At 36.5% G+C, this 25,160-nt stretch overlaps 2 protein-coding genes across 11 annotated transcripts in view; one reads left to right on the top strand and one right to left on the bottom strand.

Annotated features, from left to right (window-relative positions):
* Positions 1–4,346, top strand: part of LOC18428042 (U5 small nuclear ribonucleoprotein helicase) — a 97,612-nt gene extending 93,266 nt beyond the window's left edge. For 6 of the 9 annotated variants that reach the window (XM_088850274.1, XM_088850269.1, XM_088850270.1 and 3 more), the window contains one exon: positions 3,799–4,346. In XM_088850274.1, the coding sequence (XP_088706400.1) occupies positions 3,799–3,882 (84 nt within the window). In that variant the 3' untranslated portion in view covers positions 3,883–4,346. The remainder of the gene's footprint in view (positions 1–3,798) is intronic. The other 3 variants (XM_088850276.1, XM_088850272.1, XM_088850273.1) reach the window with 1 other exon arrangement.
* Positions 4,347–10,234: 5,888 nt separating this feature from the next.
* LOC18428044 (protein CANDIDATE G PROTEIN-COUPLED RECEPTOR 2) lies at positions 10,235–24,759 on the bottom strand. Of its 2 annotated transcripts, none has more exons than XM_006837083.4 (6): positions 24,077–24,759; positions 12,366–12,557; positions 11,531–11,693; positions 11,221–11,323; positions 11,040–11,121; positions 10,235–10,599 (listed from the first exon to the last, which is right to left on the bottom strand). In XM_006837083.4, the coding sequence occupies exons 1-6, from the start codon at positions 24,359–24,361 to the stop codon at positions 10,522–10,524; spliced, it is 903 nt and encodes a 300-aa protein (XP_006837146.1). In that variant the 5' UTR covers positions 24,362–24,759; the 3' UTR covers positions 10,235–10,521. The 2 variants fall into 2 exon arrangements, with proteins under 2 accessions (XP_006837146.1, XP_088706394.1); XM_088850268.1 differs by having other exon boundaries at positions 12,366–12,548.
* Between the last annotated feature and the right edge of the window lie 401 nt (positions 24,760–25,160).

Below are 25,160 nucleotides of genomic sequence, written 5' to 3'. Positions count from 1 at the left end.
CAATAGTCCAAGTGTTTTGTTGAAAATAATGGACTACAGAAATGGATCCTGTTTCCATTAATATTGCCTCAAAGTATTCTCTTGTTTTAACCCCATTGGAAGGGTTAAGATGGTTGAGCAAATAAAGAGGAGCAAGTTTTATGGGCTCAGTATTGATATATTTCTCATCGATAGTAATATCCATGAGATAGGCTTTTTCGTGGTAGACAGATCTGGGTATATTGGATGGAGTAGCAGATTTGCTTTGTGCTGGAGAATATGTGGGTTTTGAAGCTGTAGCTTCAGGATAGGTAATTTGGTGGACAGGAGATCGAGAAGGCGAACGAATTGCCAAAGGCGGTTGTTCCCCTTCATATTGTATTATTTTACTGGTTTTGGGTTGTTTGTCTCTACGAGGAGTACCTCGAGAACCCATATTGATAGGTGAAAGTAAAGGTGAAATATTAATATTCTTATTGTCTTCGAACAGTTGCAAGGCAAGTGATAAGGGCTGTTCGTCGTTTGAGTCAGTGTTGCCCCCCCTGCAAAAATTCACGGGTTAAGAAATCTGGTAATGAATTTGAAGACCCGGGAAGGTGTTCGATAGAAAAATCAAAGGCAGATAATATAGCCTGCCATCGAGCAAATATTTGTTTAGAAACTAAATTTTGAACATCTTTTTGCAGAATATCCTTGGCTGCTTTGCGGTCAGTTCTTATGAGAAAGTGTTGGTTTAAAATATCACTTTGGAATTTGGAAACACAATGAACGATTGCTAAGAGTTCTTTTTTAACCATGGAATAATTTAATTGAGTACTATTCCAAGCTTTTGAAGTATAACGAAGTAATTGTTCTTGAGAATCAATTTTTTGTTTAAGAATAACACCGAGGCCTTTGTCAGAAGCATCACATTCTATGACTTTAAAAGCAGTTGGATGAGGTAGGGAGAGACAGTCTAGTGTCTTTACCTTGCTTTTAATTACCTGTACGGCCTTGGTATGGATATTGGTCCATGGTGGAGGATTCTTTTTGAGTCTATCATATAAAGGTTTAGAGTCTAAAGCAAGGTTAGGATAGAAATCACTAACATAATTTAAGCAACCTAGGAACCTTTGAAGTTCCTTTTTATCAAGTATTTGATCAGGGAATTTATCAGCAAATTGTATGGATCTATCTATGGGAATGATAGTTCTATGATGAATCATATGTCCTAGAAATCTTATATTGGTTTTGAATAATGTTATCTTTTTGGCTGAAACAACTAATCCAGCATTCCGGACTGCATGTATAAATGTGTTTGATATGTTGATCTATCGATTCCGAGAATATTAGCACATCATCAATATATACTATCATAAAATGATGGTAAGTATTAAAAACATCATTCATTATTTTCTGAAATTCTGATGGAGCATTCTTCAAACCAAATGGCATAACATTCCATTAGTATTGTTCAAATGGATTATTAAATGCAGTTTTATATTTATCTTGTTCTTGGATTTGTATTTGCCAATATCCAGATTTCATATCAAATTTGGAAAAGATACATGCTTGAGCAACTCTATCTAATAAATCTGTTTTATTGGGAATTGGATATCTTATCCATTTCAAGACTTTATTCAAAGGTTTATAATTAATAACAAGTCTAGGAACTCCTCGTTCCTTTTCAGCATTTTTATTGACATAAAAGGCTGCAAAGCTCCATGGTGAGGAGCTTGGTCTTATTAGTTTTTTCTGTTGGAGATCATTAATCTCTTTTCGGCACATATCTAATAAGATAGTATTCATTTGTATTGGTCTAGCTTTTGTAGGTATTTGTTTTTCATCAAAGCCTTGTTCATATGGTAGACTGATACTATGCTTTTTCCTTTCCCAAAAAGCATTGGGATGCTCACTGCATATTGAAGTTTCTATATGTTGTTGTAATGCTTGAATCTTTTGTTGTATTACAGAAGTTTGTAATTGTTCTTCAATAGCCTTATATTTAATTTCTTGTTTAAGGGTACAAAGAAATTTTTCTTTGTTATTCAATTGACTTTTGACACTATTGGGTTCTTTCAATTTTGGTTTATGTATAAAATTAAAATGTATTGGAATATTTTGAATAACTGAAGATATTCCTGTTTCATCTATGGTTAAAGGATATAAAAAAGTAAGGAATGGAACTCCAAGTATTACTGTTTGGCTTAATCCTTTTACCATTATGAATGGTGTATCTATACATAGGTGATTATTACAAACAGAAGCATTAGATAATTTATATTTAATAAATAATCTACTTCCATCTGCTGTATTCAATATTTGAGTAGTTTTATCAAAATATTTTGAAGGTACGAGTCCTTCATTGATACAATTTAAGTCAGCTCCAGAATCTATTAAAGCTGATGTTTCAAAACTATAATCTTGAGCAACAATTATCTTAACGTAGACAAACCATTTTTGGATTACTATTTTGTCTATTAGATTCACAGAAGAAGTTGGTATCAGAGCCATACAGTAAAACTGTCACAGTTACAACAGTAGAACTGTCCAACAGTGAAACTGTGTAAACAGTTAAACTGTCAAACAGTAAACCTGTTCTTTTTACATCAATGAGTTGTAAGAGATACAAGTTACATCTTGACTAGCGAAACTAAGTTAAATTTACATCCTAGAAAGTTGGTCCGAGAGTTAAGGCAAGAGACAAGTGAACGCCTATTGCAAAGTACCGCCAAGGCCAGGAAGAGCCGCTTAGGGAAAACGCTGGGCCACTGAATGTCCAGATTGTCATTATCCGCAACCTATGGATGGCAAATTTAATAAGGAATCTAACTAGTAAAAATGCAACTTCATCTCAAACACTTAGAGTAAAAAATAAAGAACAAATAGTCATCAATGACATTGAACCTCATTGTCTCATTTGTTCTTGTAAATAGATATTGCAATACTTTTCCTCCATTCGTCTGGTATTTTTTTTGTTTTCAACACCTTGTTAAATAACTTGGTCAACCAGTCAATATTGATCTCCCCCATACACTTCCAAACCTCTATCGCGATACCATTTGGTCCTAAAGTCTTTCCTATCTATATCATCTTCAAAGCTTCTTTTACTTCCGATGTCCTAATCATACGAATGTATTCATAACCTTCACCTTCATTTATGCCAACCATCGCTTCTATTGTTGTGTTCCCATTGTGTTTTTTATTTAATAATTTTTGAAAATAGACTCTCCACCATATTAATGCATTTAATATGGTATAGATCCTTAACTCTTTCTCTCTCATTTTTGTTAATTTGAAGATATATTTTTAATTTTTTTTATTCCCAGTTTACTGTATAGATCATCATATGCTTTAAGTTTAGCCTTATTTATTATTAATTTAATGCTTTTTTAGCATTTTTATATTCTTCTAAGTTTTGATAATTTCTATTAAATTGCCAAGTTTTATAACATATGATCGTTTTCTGCTAGTAGTTTTCTGAACTTTATCACTCCACCACCGCCTTTCTTTATCGGAATTTCTTTTCCTTCTAGTTTTTTTATAAAATTTCTTTTGCCACTTTCTTAATATAATGAGCCACTCATTCCACATAGCATATTAAGTTAATTTTCTTTCTTTAATTAATTTATCGCTAAATAAGTCTATTTTTTTATTTTTTAATAACCATATATCTTACTAAATAAATAAGTATATTTTCTTATTTTTTAAATAACCACGCATCTTAATGGACAAAATGGGTGATCTCTCTCTTTCTCTCTCTCAGCTCTCTCTCTCTCTCTCTCAGATGCACACACAATTTGAGATATTGTATTTTATGGTGCTGATTGATGTCAAAAGTGGATGCAGGACATGAAGCTGATTGTCATTTCAGACTGCTACCTTGGATTCGAGCAAGAGCACTCTCTTCAAGGGCTTACCTAATTCAAAAGAATGGTATCAGCAGCAGGATTCTTCTTCAAGGTCAGAAATTGTAACCGTTAGAGCTCATTTCAAGGACACTCACTCAAGACGAGGATTACTGGGCACAAAAGTTGGCCTAACTTAAGCTGGGAAACCGAATGGCGGCAACGTTGCAAATCCTCAGAGAACCAATTAAACAATGCTGCAGAAAAATCAGAGAGGAGAAATCGGAGAAACCCCGTGTCCTAGCGGGCATGTGTAGAAATGGTAAACATTGTATTCCATGCATGTAGTTTCTGCAATTGCTTGCATTTTTTTAGGTGAACATGTATCTCAAACATGCTTGTGCGGCCTATTAGGAATGTATAGAGAATGTGTCGTAGTCATAAAATTTTGTTCTCCTGAAAGGGGAAGAGGTTATGTATTTACAGTGATAACATAAGGAGAGGATTGAGTTTCGTGATAAGTAAAGTCTTTCATGAAAAGCTATCCCAAACACTTATTGTGTGTTTCATGGAATTGGTACAGAAAGGCCTTGCCACTTTCCAGTAAGCTAACTTTTACCACTTCTATCTTGAGATGATTTACATGAAATAAATGCTGAAAGAAATTGACTGTATTGTAGCTTTTTATGTTTCCCCCACTGAATGAAACTTTCATGTTTTCCCCTATTGAGATGACTCCATTCACAATGTCACCCACTGCATAAAAATTTCATGCTTTCCCCTATTGAGATGACCTCATTCACAATGTCTAGTCTCTACAATATTTTATTTTAAATTTTTTTTTTTACAAATTATTTTGACACCAAATTTTGGATGTCCACTCTTCGTAAGGTTGTACGAATAAAAATATTCTCAATAAAATAAAATTATCAAAATACCCTTAAAATTTTCCAGTGATTTTAGTTATTATATTTTATTAAAAAATGTTTTTAATATTTTTTTAAGGTACATCCTATTGAGATGATAACGCGTATCAAATTTCATATTCACATAATGTGTATAAAAAAACTGAAAATAGAATAGTCTTAGGCATCGGATCTAGATCAAACGGTTAATACATTTGATCTAAATTGGACGAATGGGGGCAAGCATAGGGAAGTATAAAAACTTTTACCATGTCAGAAACAACTAATTTTGAACAGTCTGTATCGAGTTTAATTATTGTCTTCTTCTTGACTCACTTTTTGTTGACTCACTAGTGTAGTTCTTATATTCACTAAATTCAGGGAAAGCTTTTTATGTGAACCCCACTCACATGCGAGTATGTGACCATTAATCTCAGCTGTCAGATCTTAACATATGGCTGAGATGGCTTAAGTTACAATGGCATAAGTTGGCGTTTGAGCGTTGGATCTTGATTTGACACCTCATAATGTTTTATTTTTTATTTTTATTCTATATGTCATTTTGTAGCCTAATTTGAGGCATGCATACATCTGATAGGGGTGTACAATATAAAAATAATAATAATAAAAATTAGACGGTAAAAAATTATCAAAATACCCCTAAACTTTCAGTGGCATTTTGGTCATTTATTTTCATAAGTTTTCTTCTTTTTTTTTTTTTTTTTTGGCTAGGTGATCCCCAAGAAGGAGAGGGGATGTCCCAAATTTCAGCCAAAATTTGTTCATAGAAAATAAATTAAATATTTTTTTTTGTGGTTGGGGTCAGAGGTGTATTGTTTTGTGATGAATATTACGAGTCCTGGATAAGCCATTTGCCTAGGTGTATTTCTTTCTCTTAGTGCTGCATACTTGAAACTGGAAAGGGGCTTTGCTCTGACTAATCAAGAGTAAATGCCATTTCAATGCATGTGCCACCCAAATAGGGTCAAGAAATGATCGTGAATATTTTCAAAAAAAAAAAAAAAAAACTCCATTGAACGATAAAATTACCAGAGGGTCCAAACCTGACAAATGTTCGGTTTTTAAGCCCATATTGACCCCATATCTTGAAGGGTGTGGTTTGTGTAGAGCTGAGGCTCTAAACAATCAAAATAAAGTGCACTTTTAAATAGTGTCTAGAAATGTAGTTTCAATACTGAAATCTTTGTGATAGCTTTAAAATATATTTTTATCTTTAATTATAAAATTAAAAGTTTAAAAAATAGTGGAGATCAAACATATCTATGAAATCTTGAAAATCTTCATGACATCGAGATGATCAATTTGAGAATATTTGAGCATTAAAACCTCTTCTAGTGAAATTTTTGAGGTGGGCTCTAATTTGATTGTTTAGAGCTTCTGCTCCATATAGACTTCTTCCTATCTTCAAATAGGTAAGTTGCGGGATTAGAAAGGCCTGTCCTTATTGCAGAGATCTATTAGTTACACCCTAGAATAAAAGACTATCAAAATACACTCAAAAGATGAACTATCGACATTGCAAAAGTTATCAAAGGGTCAATTTTATACTACAAAATTACGGGGCACCTCAAAAATTTGCTTGAAAAGGTTTTTCTGATACCGAAAATCCCTCCAATTGATCATCTCGAACTCCAGAGAAAAAAGGGGATTTCAAGTCTTGGAAATAATACATATTGATGGTGAATTTGGGAATCATGTCTTTATTCATTGCTATGTTGCTTCGAGATTATGGTATCGGATATTTGGTTTACTTAGGGTTCATGTTACTTGCGTAAAAATTTGCCTCAACAAAAAATTGGCCTTGGAAGATTCAAATATTGGGCTTTTGGAACATGTTGCATGGAGCACAAGGGGTGGCAACGGGGATCCGGGCCAGACCCGGACCCAAACCCAAACCCGAAAAAATTTATGGGACTTGAACCCGGAGCCGATCCAAAAATGAAAACAAAAAAATATGTATATATATATATTTTATGTTGAATATATACTGGCATTATCTAAAGAAAAAGTTTATACAAGTTCGAGGCTCTAAACAATCTCAAAAATTTCAGTGGAAGATGCTTTTGATGCGAGGAAAGAGCTGATTAAGGGAAGAAGACTGAAAGGAGAACAAGAGTGAGAAAGAGCCAATGAATAAAGGCGCAAGAGAGAGAGCACTACGGCAAGCCAACCATTAAGGAAGCAATGAGGTTTCAAGCGACTGGTTCGTGGGGGCGTTCGCACTCGTCCTTTGGGGGAAAGGTTAGGAGCTACAAGCCCGGAGCTCATGATGAGTCATCTCAGGGGAGCATCAGGTTGGAGAAGGACTTTGAAGCTGCTAGCATGGGGAGTAGACCGAAGGTTATTACCATCGACCCCCAAGACTCTAAACTCTTTCTGCCCACCTATTTCGGATTTGAGCCTCTTTTAGGACTGGACTTGGGAAGCCTGTTGATGCAAGGCACCGCTGTTTGACTCCAGCGGATCGTCATCGTGACCCAATCGATTCGTTAGCCTAGATGATGGACGGGCATCCAAAATCTAGCCGTCCGTTCGTCTTCCCGCAAGGTCTGACTGACGATGTCTTTCTCCAAAAGGCTCTCTTCTTGGCTTCCTCTCCCCACCTCCGACTCTTCCTCGAAGGAGCTCTCCCTCTCCCCTAGATCCCGAAACTGACCCAGCAAGGAGGGTGTGGTTAGGGAGGAGGCCGGGGATATGATCAATGATATGGGTGTCAAGTTTAAGGGCACGATTAAAGTGGTGGAGGAGGCCCATTGATGCGCCTGAGATGGACTAGCCTGCTTCCCAAGGCCCCAGAGGATGCGCTCCCGGGTGGAGAAAGAGGTTGACGCTCTCTTGGCGGAGCTTTCATTTGACCCCTCCTCTGCAGGCTCTTCTGGAGCCACCAAGGGGAGTAAGGACTTCAGGTCAATCATGAAGGTTCTTTTCATAAGCCTCACATTTTACTCCAAGAAACTAAGTTGGCCTGCCCTCATGCCTCTTTGGTAAGGAGCTTATGGGGGTCTTGTTTTTTCTTCTGCTATGGGCCAATCTGGTGGTGGCCCTTATAGTTGTGAAGGGTTCCCTTTCGTCCTGCTCTTTCAAATGTCTGTCTGTGAAGTTCTCTGTGGACCTCTTTGTTATCTCCAATGTATATGGACCAAATGCTAGTAATGAAAAATTGTCTTTCTTTACGGAGTTGTGTTCTATTTTATCCCAGTCCCTATGGCCTTGGTGTGGTTCATTTGGAAAGAGGGGAATACCAGGATTATTTTTAAGGGAAATCTCCTGATTTCCAGTTCATTATAGATCAAGTAAGTTATCCGAGGGACCGCACAATGGATTCAGACTCTATTGAAGTTTAATCTATACCCCAAAGATTGCTTTGCTTCAAGTTTCTCGGAATTACCATCCCTTGAAGAAAGCTATGTCAGCTGCTTGGCAACCACCTCCTCTTGGCTCGCTCAAACGAAATTTTGATGGAAATATTCGACCAGTTGAGGGTGTTACGAGTTATGGTGGCCTTCTTAGGAACTATCCAATCTTGGAGAGGCTATTTTCATTCACGGTAGCGGTCTTCAGAATTGTGATATTAATGAAGCTGAGCTTCGTGCTGTTAACGAAGGGCTCAGCAAGCTTCAAAGCTGTAACTCAAGTGATTGTTGAAGGCGACTCGACAAGTGTTATTTCATAGTGCAAACACCCTTGCAACGTCCCTTGGCACTGGACTGATGTTATGGACGATATTCGATTAGCCATTACTGGCAAAGACATAATCTTTTGCCATGTTAATCATGAAAAAAATGGCTCGGTTGATGCTTTTGCTAGATCCACCCCCCAGAGCCTTGGCTCTGGACTGATGTTATGGACGATATTCGATTAGCCATTACTGGCAAAGACATAATCTTTTGCCATGTTAATCATGAAAAAAATGGCTCGGTTGATGCTTTTGCTAGATCCACCCCCAGAGCCCTGATGTTATGGACGATATTCGATTAGCCATTACTGGCAAAGACATAATCTTTTGCCATGTTAATCATGAAAAAAATGGCTCGGTTGATGCTTTTGCTAGATCCACCCCCCCAGAGCCTTGGCTCTGGACTGATGTTATGGACGATATTCGATTAGCCATTACTGGCAAAGACATAATCTTTTGCCATGTTAATCATGAAAAAAATAGCTCGGTTGATGCTTTTGTTAGATCCACCCCCCAGAGCCTTGGCTCTGGACTGATGTTATGGACGATATTCGATTAGCCATTACTGGCAAAGACAATCTTTTGCCATGTTAATCATAAAAAAAATGGCTTGGTTGATGCTTTTGCTAGATCCACCCCCCAGAGCCTTGGCTCTGGACTGATGTTATGGACGATATTCGATTAGCCATTACTGGCAAAGACAATCTTTTGCCATGTTAATCATGAAAAAAATGGCTCGGTTGATGCTTTTGCTAGATCCACCCCCCAGAGCCTTGGCTCTGGACTGATGTTATGGACGATATTCGATTAGCCATTACTGGCAAAGACATAATCCTTTGCCATGTTAATCATGAAAAAAATGGCTCGGTTGATGCTTTTGCTAGATCCACCCCCTAAGCTCTTCTCCTAACCCCCCACCGCCCACCCCCCACCCTCTATCTCCACTCTCTCTCCCTCCTCTCTCCTCTGTTCTCCCTTCTTTTCGTCTTTGTTACGTTCTTTGTAACAATTTGTAATCTTGAGCTTTGGCTCCTATTAATGAATCTAAGTTAACAATAAAAAAAAAAAAGATGTTGCTTTGATGCTCAAAAATCCTCAAATTGATCATCTTGACCTCAAAATGCAGACATGAAAAAAATAGATTTCAAATTTTGAAAATAGTGCATCTTATAACGTATTTCTGAACCGTCAATTTTCAAGATTTTTAAATTTTGATAGATCTGCCCTAAACCCGGACCCAAATAGTATCTGGGTCCCATTTTTGTTGGACCTAGACATGACCCGCCCACCAAGACCAATTTTTGGACCCATGCTTAGACCTAGGTCGGGTCCGGCTTCCATTGCCACCCCTAATGAACACTAAACACCCCATCTCGGCTTCAAAACATGCTCAAATTAACAATTCGCGTTTCTTGAAGCATAGCCCAGGATTTCAGTACCGCTTAACTGCCGAATTTCATTGCAACCGTTAACACGACTGTCCACTTCAATAAAATACAGAAAATTACCGATCAAGAAAGTTATCTTCAAAAATAGAGAACCATATAAAATAAGGGAGAGTATAGAATAAGACCATTTACCTTGTGTCACATTAATCTTGACCATTAGATGTGAAATTGAGTTGCTACAATTATTCCATTGACCAAACTCAAACTTCAAAAAAAAATTTCTTGCAACTTTGTAACATCCAAGCTATCAAATTTCACATCCAAACTATACAATCCCTATAAAATAATCCCGCAAATATAAATCCAGAATGCCATCTTTTGGGAAAACAAGGAAAAAAGAGAATGTCCAGAAAAATTCAAAGAAAACCCACTATTCCATAGCCCAAAGCCAAATGATAGTTGTTAATTATTACTGCTCTATAGTATCTATACAATAGTTAAGATACACATCTTACATGAAATTCATGGCAGTGTAACACAATTTTCCATCAGTAATGTTACTGGTTTTATGTGGTGAGCTCAAAAAATCTTTCCATCCTGGACGACAGCTCACAAGAAGAAATTTTTGACAAAGTAGGCCCGAAGTGAAGATCACCAAAGAATAGAATTCGAGGCTGGCTATGCACAAGCGATGAGAGAACAGTAGATGAACGAGTAGATGAAGGTCAATCCCAATCAGCATCAAAAAACCCGGCATCTTTCATCTCGGAATAGTATACATCTTCCAAATGCAGGTCTTCCTCCTATGTATCCACGCATTCATAGGAAAAAGGTGAGTGGTCACATATTTATATTTTCCACTTATTCATACCAAACAGATGACCTTAAGTATTTCTCTCAAAAATTTAGGAAAGGATAAACACAAAATACTGCTTCTTACAAACAGTAAATTACATGTCAACAACAAACAGTAGGAGTGAAACATCACTCAACATCTGCTTTGGAGGGACGGTTCATCTCAGCCATTTTTATAGACAACAGATGGCGATGGTCACATGTAGTTCACTGTTTGTATACTACATGCATCAATTATAAGAACCACTCCAGAGAAAGCATATCAAATTTCATCTCCATTACATCACAGTATCAGTTTTCTTTATTATCAATGACTCCATTGGAGTGGAATACCCAATGTATTTAAGCTATAAAACATGTGTTGCCATTCTGTTTATAGAGAGCCGACCTGGAAGAAATCTGCCAAAAACGTGATGTACAAAAGCGGAGGATAAAGTGAGTGATAACAGATAGCCACGAGATTGTAGAGTCTGCATATAGAGAAGGAAAGATATCACCAATTTAAACATTTTGAAGGCTTTGTTTGGTATATGAAAATGCTTGAATGGTATAAGGCAGATTGTAAATACCCAAATCCTAATCCAGCACCAACTCCAATAAGCCCACACGCAAGGAGTGATACCGCATTCAATGTGAACATAGCTGAGATGTAGTTATAGAATGCAGGTCTAGCTGGACAGCAAAAATCATCAAAGGAGTCAGCCACAAGGAATTCAAGAAAGAAATTTTAAAACAAGAGTTTAAGAGGGTCCCATGGTATAACCATTCTTTTCCATTTATGCTTATGCAAATTGAGCTGGATGAGGAACACGATCATGTTTATTATAAAAAGAGAACCAAAAAACAAAAAAAGGAAGAGATAAAGTGGACAAGAATGACCTGGCAATCTATCTCTCCATTTTGTGTGATGCATAAATAGGAGGAAGCCATAGACAGCAGCAAGCACTAGCCTGTGAGCAACCCATAAGCCCCACTTCTGATGATTTACTGTATCACTGACGTCTATGAACAAGGGTAATCCAAAACCAAATATGCAAACTGCCTGAGAGAGAAAATCAGATATCTTAAGGAGAAATCAATATGGAGGAGTTCATTGCCAAAAATCATGACACCAAAAATCCAAAGTGCTCACTTAAGTCGAAATCCACTTTCTGAATAAGCACAACGGAATGGTTCTCATGACTCCACAATCACTATTTCATTTGTTCTTGGAAAAGAAAAATTCAAAGCTTAGGAGTGAAACTAAAAAATGCATAAACAGTATTCTTGGAAAAATATATACAAGGAAAAGGAAACTGTAATGATAAAAAGCTTGGAGGAAGAAAACTATGAGAAACAGTCATACAATGAAAATCGAAATGATATCACATCATCTTAATTTTTTTTAATGATAGTTATATGGCATTTTTTCTTTATGGTGATCGTTACATGGTCTCTTAAGCAGAGCAAACCCTCATAATCTCCACACAACTATAACATCTCATCACAATTAATTTTTTTATTCTAGAAATAATGTGAAATCCTTATGTTGGAAATCTAAATCACAATATAACTGGCATCTAAATTACTGGAAATGTATATGCAGGTCCATACATAGCCAACCCCAAATAATTGGGCTAAGGCTTGGATGATGATGTATATGCAGGTCCACACAGTCTCTACAATACAGCAAGATGCATAAACCGACTGTAATCAATATGAGCAAAGTATGTACCTTTATGAAAAAATCCACACCGATGATGATCCCGGAGATAATAAGTGTACGCATTAAAGCATCCAATCCACTAACATGGTTCCCTTGAAGTAGAAATGCAACCAAGCTAACTTCCAAGAATAACATGCCCGATGCAGTAAATAGTGATAAAAGATTCCACGCAAATTCCTTCCCAGGAGCACACTGCCATGACTACATCCCAACGATGAAAAAATAAATACAGCCAAAAAATAAGAAACCAGAAAGGAACCATTAACAAGTCAAACCACAGGTAACATATCGAACTATTCCTCAGTCAATGCTGTGAAATCCGTAAGCTTTTAAGGTCAATTTTGATTTTTGAGGAAATGCTTACAAGATCAATTTTTTTGAAAAAAAATATTCCATGGGGCCCAAAACAAGTCATGCTAGTAGTTATTCAATTGAAAAAATAAAAATTCCTTAATCTTTCCACAAACCCAATAGCCATTATTTCCTCAAACAACGAGGCGTCATCTTGATGCATCACATACTCTGTTCATGTATTGACAATTTGACATGAGTGCTCATTTTTTATTTGGCAAGAGGACATCACAATAAGAAACTCTTTGCAGCAAAGGCTTAAATTTATACTGACAGCTAGTTCATTCGTTATAATCATGGAAAGAAAGGAGGGAAAGGAATAACTTGGATATCAGGTTCAGCCTTTGTTCAAGAACTTCTTCCGAGAGAACTCAACATCACTTGCTAAATAGTGAGAAAGACCCAGCTGTGACCAGAATCGAAAGACTTCTATTTTCTGGGGAATAGGATAATTACTAGGTGCAAGCTACTCAAAAAGGGCTTCCAAGGCATATCTTGAAGCAAATCTTTTCTTTGAAAAAAGAAAAAAAAAAGATTCTGTAAACAGAGTTGCCAACCTGTGCCGTTTAAATATGAATTTAATGGGCTTCACCATCATGATTTCTATAGGCTTATTGAGAATGCTGGAGAAGGTGAAGAAGGTGCAACATAGCAGTTGCTTTATCTTTTTGTTTCATAATAGAATTACAAGTGAAAGTTATAAATTCTGAAATACAGATTAAGAACTATTCATAGAAAATAAGACCAAGAACGCGGAGACAGGAAGAGGTTGGAATATCGGATGAACTAGAACTGGTGGAAATAATTAGACATTGTAAAAGAAAATAAAGCAATGAATAAGTGATGGATGATTCAAAAATTTAGTTTTATTTTTTTAATTCCATGGATGTGGGTGTACGTTTTATTATTTCACTTAGGGTTAATTTTTTAGGAATTATAATATGTGGGATTATTCTCCAACATTTGGGTTCGATTTTTTTAGTTCTCCTTTTGAATATTCACGAGTACTGTTCACATGTTACTGTTCATAGGGTATTTCAAGAATTCTAGTATTATTTGGGGGTATTTTAGAGTCTTAAATTGTTTGCTTGGATCTCAACTTAATTTTAGGGTTTCATAGGCTTACAAAATGTGGGAAGTGACATGATGGAATACCCATGTTATTGGAATGAATTTTATTTTATGAAAGAAGTTCTTCTCATAGTAGGGGATACCCATGTTATTGGAATGAATTTTACTTTATGAAAGAAGTTCTTCTCTTTGTTGGATTTATAGCCATGCTTTTTTCTCCATTATTGCTGATTTTTACTTGTTTGAGGTTCGGGAAAAAGGTAAATTTAATTTTCCACCTTCCCTTCATGTATCAAATGGTATCAGAGCATGGATCGAAGATGGTTAGATATTGTGATGCTTGATCGTGGAGGTCTTAGCCATAGTAAAACCGATCTGATCCGATTACGCAAGGAAATCAACAATTTGACAGAGAGGGTTACAGAGCTATTGCGCAAGAGAGACCAGTAACAACGCTCCTTAAACGAAGAGGGAAATCTATAAGGATAGATCCAAATTCATGAGGGTTTCTATGGAGATTGGCTCAAATTAGAGTCCGAGTCTAAGTAGGAACGGACTCATGACGTGCCAAACTATGTAGATGGGTTTGATGCGCAATGGCATCAACAAGAGCATAATTTTAAAAGAGGGCAACAAGGACCTAATCTTCAATTGAATTCAATATAGATGGTCTTATTTTTATAGTTATCCTATTTTTCATAAAGAACCAAGTGATCTTATCTTTGATGGTGACCATATTTTTGATGAACTATTTGGATGAAAGACTTGGAGTTCCTATCTATGACAAAGAACAAGTTGTAGCCATTGGTGATGGACGTTGTAATTATGGTAATGACTGCGATAGTGATAATGGTGAAGAGGTAAAAGAAGAGGCAACTAGAGATAGTGACCATAATGAGCTCTTTTCTCTCACCAATCGTGGGGCAGCCTTTTTCGGTTTCCAATTAAAGAATTGCGTCCCACAAAGCCAGGCTACGATAGATGCCTCAGCAACTTCTTGGAGGATATCAAGTCCCAATGTCAATGCACAAAATTCAGGTCCCAATGTCAATGCACAAAATTCAGGTCAAGAGAGACCTTTAGAGGAGGACTCGTATAACCAATTTCAAACCTCGAGAGACAGTTTTCTCTAATCAAGGGAGAATAATGGAGATCAAGAACTAGGTGGTTCAAAAATTTTATTTTATTAAAAAGAAAATTTTCATTTAATTTTTTTATTTTTAATTCCATGGATGTGGGTGTGCATATTATTATTTTGTTTATGGTTAATTTTTAGGAATCATAATATAGGGTTAATCTCCAACACTTAGTTTCTATTTTTATTTTCTTTTTTACTATTCAAGAGATATGATTCACTCATATTGTTCATGGGTTACTATTTGTAAGGGTATTTCTGGAATTTTAATATTATCTAGGGGTATTTCAAAGACTTAAATTGTTTACTACTTGGATCTCAAGTTAATTTTAAGACTTCATAGGCTTATAAAATGTGGGATGTCACATTATGAGATGCAGATATTATTGAAATGAATTTTATTTTATTAAAGAAGAAAGTTATTATCTTAATTTGATTAATAGCCATATTTTTTCTTCATATTGCTGATTTTTACTTGTTTGAGGTTCTCAAAGGTAGATTTATTTTCCCACCCTTCCTTCTTGCATCAATAAGAGATCATGTAATTGAATAAAAAGGAATGCTATTAGTGAGGAGATCATGAACAATTGGCAGGAATAGTCAGTACATTCAGACCACAAACGAGAACACGTGACAATAGGGGTCCCAGTCATATGGAGCTCTACAATCCATTTGCCATAAGCATGAAATGCAACACAAGGCCAGTGGCTGGTGTGAATACTGTATTAGAGATGCAGATAGGAGAGTTTATTGTATAGTTATCAGGCCTTTTGTGTGAAACAGTGTCGAACTACACAGAACTAGTAACTCCTAAATGGATGGGATTCATAACCGTATTTAGGCATTGAATGGGCCTCAATAGATTTCATCAACATGTTCGAGGGGATAGTTCCATTAACTTCCTTTGAGACTTGAATTCAGTTCGCTAAAATTTTCAACTACAATTCAAGTTGACCGTTTATTTCTTTACAAAAAGAACAAATTTTAAAATTTGAAGTGCAATTAAATGGTAAAGCAAACACAAGATAGATGGTGTTGCAAATATGGGTGTAGGTGGAGAAGGATTTACACACTAGATTTTCTAAAGCCTCTGTCTCTCAGACCATATTTATGTTAACTATTTCTATTTTGTTAAACAAAATGTACCAGCATCAATACCAACATCCAATTCATAGTTATGCGTAACTTATAATTAGCCCTGGACCAAGAGATTCATGACCGACAAACAATTTCACCTATAGGTGTTTTGTAAATGCTTCCATATATATAGTGAAGTTCTACAGTACTTCACCTCCACCTCATCACTGTCCAAAGTTCATCACACGGTCATAGTTGTTCGGTAGTATTTGATTATTTATAATTATTGTACTAATCAGATTTATCTAAAATTTGGGGTGTGTGTACATATGACCAAGTCGTGCCAAAATAAAATATTAAAGAAATTAATAGTCATAAAATACAATGACTAAATTACCCCTGAAACTTTATAGGGGTATATTGTGTAATTTTTATCATTCAATTATTTGTTTTACATTTTATTCATGTGCATCTCACAAAGGCGCACACACCAACAAATTTCAGATCATTATGATTTGTAAAAATAAATATTAAAATTCAAACACTATCAGACATCTGTGATTGTGTGATAAACTTTGAACGGTGATAAAGCCGTAGGTGAAGTACTGTAGAACTTCACCTATAGGCGTTCTGTAGTGTTTTCCTATATGAAAAATTCTTCCGGACGCCTATAGGCGAAAATAAACAGTGATTTCGCCTACCCTCATCACCGTCCAAAGTTCATTGCACGGTAACGATTGTCCAATAGTGTTCTATTTTTCATTTTTTTTTCTACAAATTGAAATGATCTGAAATTTGGAACGTTTGTACATCTTAGTGAGTCACACCTAATAAAAATATAAAAAAAATAATTCGTGAAACAAAAATTGACCAAAATACCCCCAAAAGTTTGGGGGTATTTTGGTCAATTTTTTCATGTAAAATAGTTTTTTGATATTTTTTGTAAATTCACCTATTTTTTATGAACACACGATCCAAATTTCAGGCCATTCTAATTTGTAGAAAAAAAATAAAAAATGAAACACTACAGGACAATTGTGACTGTGCGATGAACTTTGGACGGTGATGAGGGTAGGTGAATCATTGTTCATTGCCTATAGGCATTTTGTAGTATCTTCCTATCTTCCTATATATATATATATATATATATATATATATATCAGAAAATGATTTCATACAATATATATATATATATATATATATATATATATATCAGATAATGATTTCATACAATGGTTGTATAGTAGTGTAATGGAACGATCTTCAAAAACCATGTAAGAGATATTTAACACAAATTTTTAAATGCTCACACTTTTCATTCTAAAGAACAACAACAAAAAAAAAAGGAATATATATATATATATATATATATATATATATATATATATATATATATATTTTTTTTTTTTTTTTTTTTTTTTTTTTTTTTTTTTTTTTTTTTTTTGAAAAACACATTAGAAAGTGTTTCTCTAGCCCAACTAATATAAACCATCCATTTTTGTGAGATGGTTAGATATAGGCCTCATAATGATTTTTTTATTCCCAAAAGTTTTTGTAGCGTTATCATCATTAGATTAACGAAGCTACAAAAGAAAAAAGTGATTTTGAATTTGTTAAGGCCTAGATCTTGAAATTCACCAAATAGACAATCAAGACTCATTGTTGGAGTGTACTAATTTTGACCATATCTAGGGTGCAAATTGAATTTTTTTCCCGTAAGATTGATTATGAGGATGAAGAGAATGTGTGCGCAAAATTTGGGATCATACAAATGCAAAAAACATAGTTTTCTAGAGGTGTGTTAGCATTATACTACTATACAACCGTTGCATGAAATCATACATATATGTATATATGCACCATAAATATAAATATATAAACCATAAAACTGTAGTAGACACCCAACTGGACGTTGGCAGCCATGTCAATGTGCATGCAACATTGAAGGTGACTGCTAAGTGGCTCTATGACCCATTCAATGCAGCAAATAGTGAATATTATGAGCTGATGGCATCCACAATAATGCAGGTACGCTAGGGATTCAGGGCCTAATAGTTAGGGAGCTTGTAGGCCCTTGCTTGGATGAGTAGGTGGCCCGTATGGACTAATTCATTGATAACTACGAGATGTGACATAAGCCTAGGGTTACAATCATGCCGAATGATTGAAATAGTGGAAGGCATATTGTGATTTCTTAGTGAAATGCCAAAGACGTAAAGTTATCTAAAGTGTAGATCTCTCCCACAGAAAAAGGATGGAAAATTTTTATTTAAACGACATGATAAAGTAGTAGAGGAGATTGGGGTGGAAAATGCAATGCAAACCATCATTTATAATGCAAAAAGCTACATCAAAGTATGGAAGTTACAAATGATAAGAGGAAGAATTTAGTTAGGAGCCCCTGCGTCGCTCATTGCACAGACATAATGCTAGAAGCCATCAATGAATTGAAGTGAAGATCTGGGTGGAAAAAGTTACGAAATCCATTTACAATCTCAATCCTTTATCCTAAACTTAATGAGGCAGTAATGTGCCACAGGGAGCTCATAAGGCATGCTATCACTAGCTTTTCAATCCCATACTTGTTAGTGGAATCAATTGTAGACCAACAAACAGGAGTGAAAAAAGATGGTGGCATCAGAGGAATGCCTTCGTGCACAAAACTCAAGGCTCAGACTGGAAGAGAGGTTCACGCAATCATTAGTAACCACAGATTCTCGTATAATTGCAACCATATTGTGGTTGCCACCTCCCCACAAGTACAAGTCCTTACGATGGTTGATTAAGATCTTAAGACTGCCATGAGATTCCTATAGGCGGCACTTGACTGTGCATAGTTGGCCACACAAACCAATTGCAAATGCTACACTAAAGTGTGGGTCATCATCAATAAGAACTAGACTAGCATACTGCACCGCCACATCAATGTAGCAGTAACTTCCAATTTCGAGTTTTATTTTATATTCAAATCTTAGCCTGTGATTTATGTTGGCATGTTTGACACGTATAATGATATTGTCAATACATTCAAGTATTTTTGTTAACGGTATACCACTATCTATGGGATTAGAGAGGGCACATTGCAATCATGGAAGAAGTAAAGTACCATTTTGAAATATTAGAGCAACAATACGAAGCCCAAATTGAAGCTTGAAAAAGATAAGATTCAATCTAAAACTTTAAATTGTGAAACAACATATATCTTTAACCTGTTCTAGTTTGTAAGATGAAAATGTGCACTTTGTTATTTTAGCTTGCTTTTTTATATGGAATCACAAGGCATATTTAGGTCCAATCTGGCAAAAAATGAGGACACAGAAGATTAGAATTCAAATTTCCATGAGTAATAAATACTAGTATAGCTAGTATGGGTGATTGGACTCCTATTTGACTAATTTATCTTCTGCTCTTTAGCATAATAGTGGTAAATACATGGAGAAGACACCCCCAAATTATTATTAAAAATCACAATAGGGATCCTCAGCCCAACTTGTTCCGCCACAGGGCTTGAGAGAAACTAGAGTATATTCATGTGGAGCCATGCTCCAAGGAGGACCAGGTTGAAAACTAAGTAAGCAAATGCACAAGCTAGTCCATGTGCACTACAACTTAAACATTTGGAAGAGACCTAGGGAAGCAGAACAAGGATTGTGATCCTATCAATTGGATCAGTGTTCCAAAACCTGTTGGGTGGGGCCTAGGCAGTCATGAGATCCTGGCCGCCCAGCGCCTAGGTGAGAGCCCAAATTTCTGGCAGCCTAGTTGAAGAAGAGGGGCAGAGGAATATGAGTAATACATCATAAAATATTTAAAAAATTTAAAACCCCATAATCCAAAGTTACAAACCCTTGCAAATTTATAATAGACTACTAGCACAATCCATAATCCATACTCCATGCTCCATAGTCGATACTATAGCTGCTGGAACCTTGCAGGAAAGGCTACAGACCCCCTCCAGAACCTTGATCCCACGATTCCAGCTAGGTATCTTGGATGGCACACAGATCCTACATTGCGATCCTCATTCCCAGAGGGTTTGAACCGCGGTTCTCAAGCACATGATGCAGTGCATATGATGTTAAACGGTTATTCTTCCTTCCCCGCTCCCTCTCCTCTATTCGACATTGATTCATATGCGCAGATTCAGGTTTGCGCCAATTGGTACTGTGAAACACACATTGTTCGCGATGCTTTAAGACTTACTATTGCGATTCCTTAGTCATGGAATCGTGCTTCCCTATGACAAGGATTGTGCTCCCTTAATATAGGATCGTACGGACGACGATCCTAACCACAAGGAGCTTCCAGCAGTCCATGGTTCTGCAGACCCGAGCCAAGTCCCACTCCTGGGCATGCACCCGCACCCAACAACTATGGCCCATACCATTCCATAATCCATAGTCCCATACAATGATACAATCATACAAGCATACACATAAGAGTAGAAACTAGAAAATAGGAAAAAGAAAATATACACTTGAAGACTCAAGAGTCAAGATTCTTCAGTCATCATTAGAAAAATTGGGGTAAGCCTCATCATATGCATTGGAGTCGAGTCCATCATCATCAAAGTCATCTCCCTCTTCATTCTCGTCCTCCTCCGTTTCTTTTGAATATGCCTTTTCCTCCTCTTCTTCTACTCCCCTCTTGCTTTGTGCAGATGATCTAAAGGCCTTAGGAGTGTTGGCTGCTCTACCTGATGCATTTTCACCTTTTCTTGCTTTTTATGTTTACTGAACTTAAATATTGCTTAATCTCCTCCTTTGTAGCTTCAAGAACATTTTACAAGGGGCAACATCCCCTTAATACCAGCAGGTGTTTCTTGAACCGGTAAACACCCTCACTAGCATCCTTTCCACAATAATTACACCTTATACAATTTTCGTCATTCATATTCGGTTTATAACCATACTTCCAACCTAGATCACTACTTCTAGAAGAACCCGTTGAAGACATTTCCCTATTACAAGGCTCCTTTTCTTCTTTTTTTTGTCTAATCTCATCCCTACTAGCTTTAGGAACTTTTTTACAAGAAGCAATATTCCCTTTAATACCGGTAAGGTGTTTCTTGAATTGGTTAATACCCCCATTAGTATCTTTTTCACAAAACTTACACCTTCTACAATTTTTAACATTTGGATTCGAGTTATAACTATACATCTGCCATTTTTAGAAGACCATGAAGAAGACATATCCAAATGACAAGGCTCCTTTTGTTCCTTTTTGTGTTTTATTAAACTCAAATATTGCTTAATCTCCTCCCTAATAGCTTCAGGAACATTTTTACGAATCCCCAATACTGATAAGGTATTTGTGGAACCGGTTTATTCCTCCATTAGTATCCTTTTCGCAACAATTATATCTCCTACAATTTTTGTCACTCGGATTTGGGTTATAACTATACTTCCAACCCGAGACATTGAAATAGCAAATAAAATATCAAATATAAGGTTCTTAACTAACCTTTTTGCTCGATCTTCAATCTTTAATATTTGAGATGTTTCCCAATCTCAAATGCTTCCTAAAAACCTTCTAATAAGCTTAAAACATCTACAAAATAAAATTCAAACCAAAAGGATGATGTTTGGATCGATTTAAAAAACTTTGTAATACTACATCGATCTCACAAAAATCTAAAAAAAAGAGGTTTTTATTCAAAAACATTTCACTCCAAAAGGTAACAGAAGGGGTTTATGTCACACAAGAATCTAAACCCCTCCCCTTCCTACCCCCTTATTTAAGGGGGAAAAGGATGAAAATGCCCCTCTACAAGGGGTCCTTTTGCCCTTGGATGGGGGCGCAGTCCCTATGCCACGGCTTGGCATTGAGCGCCCGCCCAGGGATACACCACTCAGAGGGGCCGCCTAGGCCTAGGCTATGCGCCAAGGCACGCATAGGCGCATAGGTGAGCCACTTTTTACATCACTGACCTGGATTACATACTCAAGGACAATCCAACAAAAGAATGGCTGGTGGAGTGAGAAAACCCAACAATCAACAAGAAGGCCCTTGACGATGAAGTTTAGATGATACCCAAAAAAAAGGAGGGGGCAAGGTGACATGATAAAAGGCATAGAGGAATAAAGATAAGGAGGGCCAAGATGGTGGGGGCTCTAGTGGAGAGGAGGAAAATGAGGCTGAGATGGTGAGCAGCAAAGAAAACCTAAGGCAGGACGAAGCCAAAGTGGTGAGAAACAAAGCCAAGATGGTGGTGAGCAATTGAGCCAAGGTGGCTATGACCCATTTGAGCCAAGGTGGCTACGACCCATTCTTTTCACTCTAAAACTAATTATTTCTCTCTCATTTTCTCATTAAATAACCAATTGTTTTCTCTCTTTAGTAGCCTATACGCATACCAGTTCTCATTCAGTATCACACCCTACTCAAGCTTTCCCTCTCTAGGTAACCCACACACAAAAACCTAGTCTTCTTTTAGGATGTTACCACCCAAAAGTTGTTACTCCTATGGTTTGGTACGACAACTTAAACCTACGCGGCAAACTCCCTAAACCCAAATGGCTGAACCTTTCATAAAGCTTTAGCCATCGTTACTAGGGCCACCCACTCTCTTAATTTCTCTATCTAGGATATTCACTGCACACCCATAAAACACCTTTATTGATTTGGCACGGTCACACCACTCTCTCTCTCTCTCTCTCTCTCTCTTCTCTCTCTCTCTCTCTCTCTCTCTCTCTCTCTCTCTCTCTCTCTCAACCAAATTTCTTTTTTGATCTAGTAATTTCCCTCTCATTGACCACAACCAAATTTCTTTTCTTGGTTCTTGCATGTTTAAGGGATCGTTTCATGTAGGGGAGTTTGTTTTTGTGTGTCAAGTTAAAAGCTTGAGTAATCCTTTAGATTTGATTTTGGGTTGAGCTTCGTGGGACACAAGGTGTACTATTCAGTATTCTATTTTCTTATTTACTTGTGTATTTTTCTTACTTGGATTAGAAGCTCAGAATCAACATCTTATTCCTTTATTTTTTGAAGTGTAATCAATGTCTTCATCCTTATTAGCTTTCAACATGATATTTGGCTTGACGTTGTCCACGTCTTTGGTTGCTGCATGGAATTGGGTTATATTTCTTTTATTTCCATTTGTCTTTTGCATGATATGTTTCTTTTCAACTTTTCTCTTAGGGGTTGATTTGTGCCCATTGATCACATTTCTCACTTCTTCTCAAATTTCATCATTTGAATTGGTTTCTTTGCATAGGGGACTGATGACCCTATTTACAGGTCTCTATCAAGGTCTTCGAGGAACCTCCAAGGCCAATTCTACTCACCAAATTCTCACTCTAACATTTGCAAAGCACAAGGCAAAGGGTTTTAATATCGATGATCTTTCCTAGGTGACCAATTAGGTGCTAGGCTCTGCTTCCCTCTTTTCTAAGAGTGTATTGAAATACTAGTTTTGGTTGAACCCATCCATCAGCTGCCCCTTTTCTCTATTCTATTTAAGCTTGGGGCACTTCTTTAGGTTAAATAAAGTAGCATTTGGTCCCTAGTTCTCTTGTAGGGTAGCTATTGCATCTTCAACTCTACTACTAGGATTTTTATCGACTTGGAGAGTACCGGGATCCAGTCGATTCGCAGGCCACCGAGTGCAATACCCACAAGTATACACCTCAGTATCAGAATTATACCTAGTAAATTTAAATTCAAGATTTTAAGCACAACTAATGACAAAAGAACCAAAACTTTGGAACCGTTATAAGAGACCATCAAGATCCCCAGTTATGTTTAATGCATGAAAATGAAAAGTAAATTCTTACTAAACCCAAAAAAAATTATTACCAAATAAATATGCAGTTGGAGAAAGACCAATAAATCATTCAATCTTCTCATAAACAGGTCATACAAATGCATTATTGGAACCCCTCAATTGCTCACCTGTACTGGGAATATTCGGTTGTAATAAAAAACAATAATGAATTAATGATTTAGAACAAACTCAAGACACCATCAAGCTTCTGAAATTAATAAATCATTGAACTCCAGCTCATATAACCAAATAAGCCCATCAAGCGCAAATTCATTCTCACAGTACTAAATAAAAGAACATTAATTGTAAACAATTCCTTACCTGAAGGAGGCACCATGACAGATTGAGCACAGCAACGAGCCATAGAAGAGCATAGTAGACAATCATAATGTAGGAGCGGCCATGAGAAAGCTTCTTCAAGCTTTTCCTTGCTTGTAATAGCAAGAAAAGCAGGAAAAGGGAAGCAGGTATAATTAAAGCTATATTATACCACAATCCATGGCACTGCGAAATCCATTGTGAAGATTCAGAGCTAGAATTCATCTGGCTCGGTGAAAGAGTTGCAGGAGGAAGAGCTATCTCGTGCAACTCCTCAAATATCCTCATTCTCTCGAAACCCAAGGAAAATTGACAATATAATTAAGTGAAATCAAATCGTAACCATAAAAGAACCAGATCCCCAGCAACTCGTACAATGGAACCATGAAAACAGAGAAGCATAAAGTTTCACTTATACAGAAGCTAAAACCCTATCTAAAATGGACAGAAAAACCTTAACCACAAATGAGAGCGACACTCTAACCAGATAAGAGACCGAAACCCTAAACAGAAATGATCCCGAAACCCTCACCGGAAAGAGCACGAAACCCTAGCCAAAAAGGAGGAGAGAAATTTAGCCCTAATTCGAAAGCGTGAAAGCTTGAGAGAAATGATGATAGCGAAGGGACCATGGAAATCGATTGAAGAATTTGCAGAGAGAATTGATTGCTATAAAGAAGTAAAGTACTCTTATGAAATATCGATACAACCATTTTATTGTTTTCGGGTGTGGTTTGTATAGGGCCGAGGCTCTAAACAATCAAATTAGAGCCCGCCTTCAGTCAGAGAAATATGGTTTAAATATTGGAAAGAAGCCTAATATTATATTCGGAAAAAGTTTATATAGGGCCGAGGCTCTAAACAATCAAAATTATATTTGGGAAAAGTTTATATAGAGCCGAGGCTCTAAACAATCAAATTTGAGCTTACCTCAAAAATTTCATTAGAAGATTGTCGTTTTGATGCCTAAATATCTTCAAATTGATCATCTTCACATCAAGATGCATGGACATGAGAAAAAATTAGATTTCAAGTTTTAAAAATAGTGTATTTTATAACGTATTTTTGGACTGTCAATTTTCAAAAT

This window comes from Amborella trichopoda, chromosome 10 (assembly GCF_054954075.1).
Source record: "Amborella trichopoda isolate Santa Cruz 75 chromosome 10, AtrichopodaSantaCruz75HAP2 v2.0, whole genome shotgun sequence".
In the NCBI taxonomy this organism is placed as follows: Eukaryota; Viridiplantae; Streptophyta; class Magnoliopsida; order Amborellales; family Amborellaceae; genus Amborella; species Amborella trichopoda.
Note: the sequence above shows the minus strand (reverse complement) of the source record. Positions and strands in the feature narration are given on the sequence as shown.